This window comes from Pollicipes pollicipes, unplaced genomic scaffold (assembly GCF_011947565.3).
Source record: "Pollicipes pollicipes isolate AB1234 unplaced genomic scaffold, Ppol_2.1 Scaffold_5724;HRSCAF=6776_pilon_pilon_pilon, whole genome shotgun sequence".
Taxonomy (NCBI): Eukaryota; Metazoa; Arthropoda; class Thecostraca; order Pollicipedomorpha; family Pollicipedidae; genus Pollicipes; species Pollicipes pollicipes.
This window is the reverse complement of record NW_023596746.1, coordinates 11,385,619-11,393,313: the sequence shown is the minus strand read 5'-3', so window position 1 is coordinate 11,393,313 and position 7,695 is coordinate 11,385,619. Positions and strand designations below refer to the sequence as shown.

General features: G+C 56.2%; 1 protein-coding gene across 1 annotated transcript in view; it reads right to left on the bottom strand.

Moving 5' to 3' along the window:
* Positions 1-858: 858 nt before the first annotated feature.
* The window catches only part of LOC119102662 (follistatin-like), an 8,128-nt gene continuing 1,291 nt past the window's right edge, over positions 859-7,695 (bottom strand). The window contains exons 2-4 of the mRNA XM_037226122.1: positions 5,231-5,452; positions 3,174-3,434; positions 859-948 (exon numbers count right to left, since the gene is read on the bottom strand). Of these exons, the coding sequence (XP_037082017.1) occupies positions 884-948; positions 3,174-3,434; positions 5,231-5,452 (548 nt within the window). The 3' untranslated portion in view covers positions 859-883. The remainder of the gene's footprint in view (positions 949-3,173; positions 3,435-5,230; positions 5,453-7,695) is intronic.

Genomic DNA, 7,695 nt, shown 5'->3' with positions numbered 1-7,695 from the left:
AGTTCGCCAACGCTATAATTATGTACATACGCACAATACACTGCGCGGAGCACAAAGCACGGATCGCACGGCGAGAAAGGCGTCGAGGTCTTGCTCGGCCCCGGCCATCGCCAGGCCGTAGTGGATTCCCGGCACTCTCCGGCAACTCGCCATCTTGCACGTTGCTAGCAAAGCCGCGTGACTTTCAGAGGGTGCACGCAACATCAGTGTCACAGAACAATGCAGAACGTCGTCCCTTTTGGCAGACGCCATCCCGGCTGCTGGGTGGAAGGAAACGCACATCCCGACACATCGACGTATGTACACATACAAACCACACTCCACCGCTGAGGTAGACCACATCAGAGAGACAGCTTACGTCCCTCGCCATCTACCGCCGCCCACAGCTTCCACGCTACAGCAGCATGACGTCACCGCCTCGTGACGGCGCGGGCCCCGGCGCTGACGCCCCTCCGCGGTGCACCTGTCTCTGATAGCACAGCGCCGCGCCCGCCGGCGGAGCCGCTGCATTCCAGGGCACCCGCTGCCGCCGCTACCGCCGAACCCCATCAGGTACATTAACAGCACGCCTGTTCGGTGCGTGGGCCCGGCGCGCGGCCGCCCCCTTCGCGGCCGGCGGCGTCGCCTCGCCAGGTGGCGCCCGGCCGGCCGGCAGGCCGACCGGCTCCGCCCGGCGCCTGCGGCCGCGCTTTATTGCGTCTTTTTGCGCCGTCACCGCCGCACGGCGACCGGCCCCGGTGCTGCCATATGCGGCCCATGGCGCGCCCTGCACGTGCCGGCGCTCTGACGTCACGGAGAGGCGGGAGGACTGAGGGGAGGGGGCGTCGGCCGGCGTTCCGTGCGTCCGCGCGCAACCAGCCAGGGCTGGCTGGGACAGCCCCTTTCAGTCCAGCTGGTGCGACAGCAGGAACGGGAAGTCGGCGAACGGCGCCGTCGCGTTGTGGCCGGCTGCGGACGAGAGCGGCCGGGTCAGTGCGAGACGGGGCCGGGCCGCTCGGGGACGGTCGCCACTCCGACATCACCGCCTGTGGGGCCGGCCAGGGGAGGCCGGGCGGAGCACGCCCAGCCCAGCGATTGCAGAAGTGCTGGTTAGGCGTGCTGTAGTGGGTGGATCCCGCCCTTTCTGTCGCGGTGAGCGGCAGGCGACGCCAGATAAAATCAGCAGCTGAGTGAGTCGTAAAGCCCTAGCGACACATACCAGCGAGTGGATAATACTGAGAAACATTGGCGGTGCTAAGCTCGAAAATACAGGCGTTCATCAAGGCCCAAAAACCTTGGAATAAGGGCAATTGCAACTGGCATCGGTGTGAGTGCTGTCGTATCATATATGATATTCATTGCATATCGTCAAATCCATCGCATGGTGAAGTAGATGGTGCATGATGTACGTTCGGAGGAGGGAGCAGCGTTTTATGCGCCAGTTCCGCCGCTACGGGACATACTGGAGGACGGGAAGTGCGTGCGAGGCTTTCCGCAAAACCGCACTGCCTTGTTTAAACAACTAGAATACGCAAACATTTCGACGGGACTAGCGTCCGCCAAACTCCTGACGGAAGCCCCCGAGGTGGCCGGGTTACACGCCCCAACCGCGACCAAGTCATTCCCATCACGAAGCTGTGCCAAAACGATCTGGAAACCCGGATGGCCCCGTGACCACGGTACCAGGGTCTTTTTTTGTCTGGTCATGCCCTGTGTTATAACCTGTTGCGATCCTACAAGGTTCGATGACGCTTGCGAGTAAATCGATCCCGCGTCTGCACCTTGCTTATTGCCGTGCTTCTAGCGGAATGTTTACGTGTGCTTAAGTTTACAATTGTTTACGTTGAATGTGCGACATTGCGTGGATGTTCAAAGTCCCCAATCTGTCGCCATTTTCCACTTGCGATTCACAGATAACCTTCTGATAGTGGTCATGATAAAATGATGTCCCTGGAATAGGCTTCAGGTTTATCTTCCTCTTCTCCAAGTGCTTCCCGGCAATGCCACGCAGTCTGCTATTAAAACCACACAAGGGCGAACGCCAGGGCCGCGTTTGATCTGTCGTCAGCACGTTTGTCAGCACCAATCACAGCCCAGTATTCTCTCTATGTCGCGTTACGTGCCCACAGTCACATGGTTTGTGACGTCACGCAACGGCTGACGATGCTGACAGGACTTTTTGTCAGCTCGTCAGCATATTTAGAGAGAAAGCGCCGCCAGATTAAATAAATCTCGGGTAAATGCGAAGCAGGATAAATACGAAGAACATTGGACTGCCAAAAGAAGCCATGAAAAGGTGAGTAACAGTGATTGGCGTGGCATTTAGTTGCCTTCATCAATAAACTAAGAGCTCTACAGTAATCGTAAAGGTTGGAAAATAGGAACGACGCGCCTCGTGTCTCGAACTCGGCCTTTGTCTGAACAATTCGAAGTTCATTAAAAAATGGGCTTTATGTCAGCATAAGTAGCAGCGAAGGATCAATAGATCTTTTACAAAAACAGAACGCGTGAACAATCCAAATCGGAATGCAAGAAGTCTTAATGAGATTGGATGGGAAGAAACACTCAGCTTGCAGGTGGGATAGATATGGCAATACCGGAGCAGGGGGCGCACTTCTGTGCACCACTTTATAGGTAGTGCGTGGATGGTAGGCGGTACGCTAGCGTTAGTGTGAGGTCTGAAGTAGTTAAAAGGGATATGAAATAAAGAAGGTAAATATGACAAACTTTTCGGTCGGCCTTCACATCGAACGTGACGTCAGCACGCATGACGTCACGCATTCCGGTTGACAATGGTGCTAACGACAGATCAGACGGGGCCCAGAACACCGAGGCAGGGCCCTGTGAAAACGACCTCTTTTCCCCCGCACACACACACATACACACACACACACACACACACACACACACACACAACACACACACACACACACACACACACACACACACACACACACACACACACACACACACACACACACACACACACACACACACACACACACACACACACACACACACACAACACACACACCACACACACACACACACACACACACCACACACACACATTACTCCCGATGCCCAGCAAACCCCGCATCAGCAGAACACTTCCCCCCCCCCCCCCCCCCACTTCACGCCGCCGCCGCCATACCCGAAGCCCAGCCGCCGCCACCGAACCCTGCAGCCCTCACCTGAGTCCGTCGCGTAGCGCCGGGGGTAGCAGCTGCCGGCGTGCAGCACGTCGATGACCAGGCCCGTGGCGCAAGCGTCCTTCATCATGTGGCACCAGGAGCGGTAGGTGAGGTGGTTGGAGCCGCAGACCTGCAGCTGTTTGGTGCCGCCCTGGCGCCGGCAGCGCAGCCGACAGCTGGTGCAGCGCGGGCGGCCGCCCTCCGGGCTCAGCAGGCAACGTTGACCTGACTTGCAGCGTAACCTCTCGCAGGTCAGGCCGGCTGCGGTCACAAGGATCACAGAGGTCGGAGCAGGGTCACGCCGGGGCTACGGCGGGTCACGCCGTGCCCGTGTCGGGATCATGGTTGGATTACGCCAAGGTTGTGACCCTCTTGGGTCAGGGCGATGTCACATGGAATGACACCCGGGTGATGCGATCCGTCTCGGATCACACAGACACACCAGGGCCATGCTCGGCTCACACCAGAGTCGCACTACATTGGGACCACACTGAGGTCGCACGGGGCAGAGGCGGATCGAGATCAATCACCATCTCCAATGGTCGCGTCCGAACCGGGGGCGCCAAAAACGACCCCTCAATCCGACGCCGTAAGACGTGACCTCACGCGCGTCCAAAAGGTTACTCCATTTCGTGACAGAAATACCAGAACACCTTTGGAAATTCTTTGAAGCAATGGGAGCGATCACATGAATACTTCACTTGGCAATCCGTCTCTGAATGGGTCCGTGGCGATCTGGACACGCGCGGAATATGCCCTGGTCGTGGCATACGGTGTCACGTCGCGCAGGAATACGCCGCTGTCATGTCTCACGGAATAAGCTGCTGTCATGGCGCATGGAATACGCCGCTGTCATGTCGCACGGAATACACCGGTGTCATGTCGCACGGAATACGCCGGTGCCATGTCGCACGGAATGCGCCGCTGTCATGTCGCACAGAATACGCCGGTGTTATGTCGCACGGAATACGCCGGTGCCATGTCGCACGGAATGCGCCGCTGTCATGTCGCACAGAATACGCCGGTGTCATGTCGCACGGAATACGCCGGTGTAATGTCGCGCGGAATACGCCGCTGTCATGTCACACGGAATACGCCGGTGTCATGTCGCACGGAATACGCCGGTGTAATGTCGCGCGGAATACGCCGGTGTAATGTCGCACGGGGTAAGCCGATGTCATTTCGCAGGAAATACGCCGGCGTAATGTCGCACGAAATACGTTGCTGTCACGTCGCACGGACTAAGTCGCGGATATGCCGCACGGAATACGCCGGCGTCGTGTCGCACGGAATACGCCGGTGTAATGTTGCAGGAAACACGCCGGTGTAATGTCGCACGGGATACACTGCTGTCATGTCGCACGGAATACGCCGCTGTTATGTCGCACTGAATATGCCGCTGTGATGCGCACGGAATATGCTGCTGTCATGGCGCATGGAATACGCCGCTGGCATGTCTAACGGAATACGCCGCTGTCATATCGCGCGGCATACGCCGGTGTCATGTCGCACTGAATACACCACTGTCATGTCGCACGGAATAGGCCGGTGCGCACTCCTCGGCATCCACGTTCTGAACAGCTGAACCGGTCGCGTTTCTGCGCCGCGCGCCGTGCAGCGGAGCGAGATGACGTGCATGTGTTCCGGGACGGCGCGCGGCGGGAGGCAACACTCGGTCCCAAGGTTGCCCGCCGCCCTTGCGGCGACGTCCCTCACAAGGGCGATCCGGATTTCCCGGGGAAAGTACGCGGCTGTGGCGGTGTCATCCCCGATTTGTCGCCAGATGAAGGGCCGCGCCCGGCCGGTCAGCCGGCGTGCCCTCACGCCCGGCTTGGCTCGGAACGCCGCCACCACCAGACGGTCCAGACGGCCGGCACGCCGCCGCCCAAGCCCCGGCCGCACCGGCTCGGCGCGCTCCACGGCAGCTGGTCATGAATGGAACCGGTCCATGCGGGGCACCGTGAACGCCGCCCGCCCCAACAGACCAGCGAACGGCCCCGGTCGCTGGGGGCTGGCCGGCGACGCTCCGGGCCACCCCGGTCGACGCTGGTACTCACGCCGGCAGGGGCCCCGATAGGCCGTTGGGATGGCCTCGCCCAGCAGGCAGGCCGCCTGACGAGCGTGACAGCGGCTGGTGTAGGTGACGCCGTTGACGCCGCAGACGGGGTTAGGCTTGCGGTCGTGGCACTTGCGCAGGCAGCGTACGCAGTGCGGCTGCCGGTTTTGGTCCAGAACGCACTGCTCGCCAGCATTCGCGCACTTGATCGAATCGCAGGACTCTGTAAAATGAGACGAGGGAGGGAGGGGGTCAGGCGACGGAATGATCGCGCATCAGTCACGGGCTGTTTGTTCAATGGTGGCGGTCGCTGGTGTCGGCTCGTTGAACAGTGGGGCGTCTGTGTGGGCGCGGCACGCCGGCCTACTCATTGCATCAGGGTGCATCGGGTCACGTTGAAATCAAGGTGAAGTGGGCGGGTTTGGCCGAGCTGCACGAAGTCGGCCTTTTCTGACGTTCTCGTGCAGAAGGCTAGCGAGCGGTACACGACACCGCGCAGACGTCAACGTGTCATGACTTTGTACCATAGCTATGTCGCTACTGAACGAAAAAGTATTGACTACGTTTTGCATTCCATCGATGTCGTAACTTATCGATAACAGATGCACATCACGCGCAGCTGATGTTAACATTCGTATCTCCACGAACAAAGTCAACGCGGGCGGTGACCCCGACTCCGTGCACGTAACGGACGATGTGACGTCATATCTGATAGCTCTATCTTCCAAAGTGTGGTGCATAATACGCAGAAATCCTCCCTATCATAGCCTAGTCATTCGCAGGCCCAAAACAGGATGCATCTTCCAGCAATGTGCTTAGCCGAGAGCTGGAGAGCTGAAATCGGCTCTGCATACAAATGGTGTAAACCCGTGTCTGCACCGGAAACACCCAGGGGCCACCAGTTTTGCTTAACGCTGCTATGCGAAGAGATTGTGACTTTGCTGTCTAACATGCAGTGGTCTAAAAATGTATATTGGAGTCTGAGCCGGCGCATTTTTTTGCCAGCAATCAGTGTTACCGGTTATACCCGTCTTTCAGTAGAGTCTACGCGTTGTCAGCTTTTTGTTTCTGTCCGTTTGAGAGAACGAATCACGAAAAGGGAAGTGGGTGAGCAAGTACGTATACGTCTAAAGTTGTTAACGGTCCAAAAAATACACTTGTGAAGCAATATACCCATACACAAATGCACCCTTTGTCTCATATAGAAAGCTAGACGTCGAAGAGACGAGAACTATTGTCTCTGCAGCTAAACCCGCACGGTGCTAGGCGGGTAAATTGCTGGTTGCAACAGATGAAGCAGACAGGCCAGTGCCCCCCCCCCCCCCCATCAGTATTTTGATTCTCACCTCGCAAGTGGACATAGCCTGCCGCAGGAAATGGGAAGCATGGGTCATTCGTCAGCACTCGGAACAACCGGCACACATTCAAAACACTGAGACGCTGGTGGTCTTAAGCTGAACAGTCATGAACTATTCGCTCGAGAGATCGTGTGTAATTGCTTTGGTTTGTAAGCTCAAATTCAGACCATGAAAAGAAACGAAGCTTTGCATGATCAAAGCTTTTTTATTTGCAACTGTTTCGGGAAATATTACACCTTGATGGATGATAGGAGAACCAGGAACGGATCTTGAAGGACGCGTCGGGCCTGGCCGAAGCAGAGCTTTTTGGCGTATCGTTTTCACACAGACCTACGGTTTTTTAGCGCTTTTAGCGAGTTTTGATGATTTTTTTTCCAGAGACAACAGATTCTAGAGTGGCGGGTCAAACATGTGGACCAGTTCAGCACACGCACAGAGGTACAAAGGTCGATCCATGGTGACAGCTGTCATAAAATAAACGCATTCTGCGTAACAAAATTCGTTCGATCTCCCAAATGAAAAAGTGCAAGCAAAGCCGGTATCGCCCCGTCGTGCGGTCAGCGTGCCTGCAGTCAGGCAAACATAGGACATTGCTTTCGCTCAAAGACCTAAACACTGAACTGAAACTGAAACATGACTTTCGGTCCTATTTCACGGTTATGGTAGCTGTCCTGGTTAGACACAAAATATTCGTAGCCATGCAAATCAAAACATAACCAAGAAGTTCACGAATGTGAGCAATATTTCACCGAAGTATTTTGCCATTAGTTTCGCCGAAGTACTTACTTCTTCGCACTGCAGCAGAAAGAGAATACCCGAATTATTGCAAGTGCAATAAAGTATGGTAAAAAAGGAACACCTTTACAATGCTGCACGGTACATGAAGGCGACCGTGACGGACAATGACATAAAAATGTGACCACGGACCAATAAAAGTTCCCCAAGTCACGTTCGCAACCGGAACGACCTGTAGTATGACGGGACACGCTAAGTACACAGCCGGCTTACGAAATGCAAGACAAGATCTGATCTGCCCGTAGCCGGCTTGACCAGGTGGTCGACTCAGAGACAGCTGCTCAGATATTCACACAGATAAGCACCAATCACG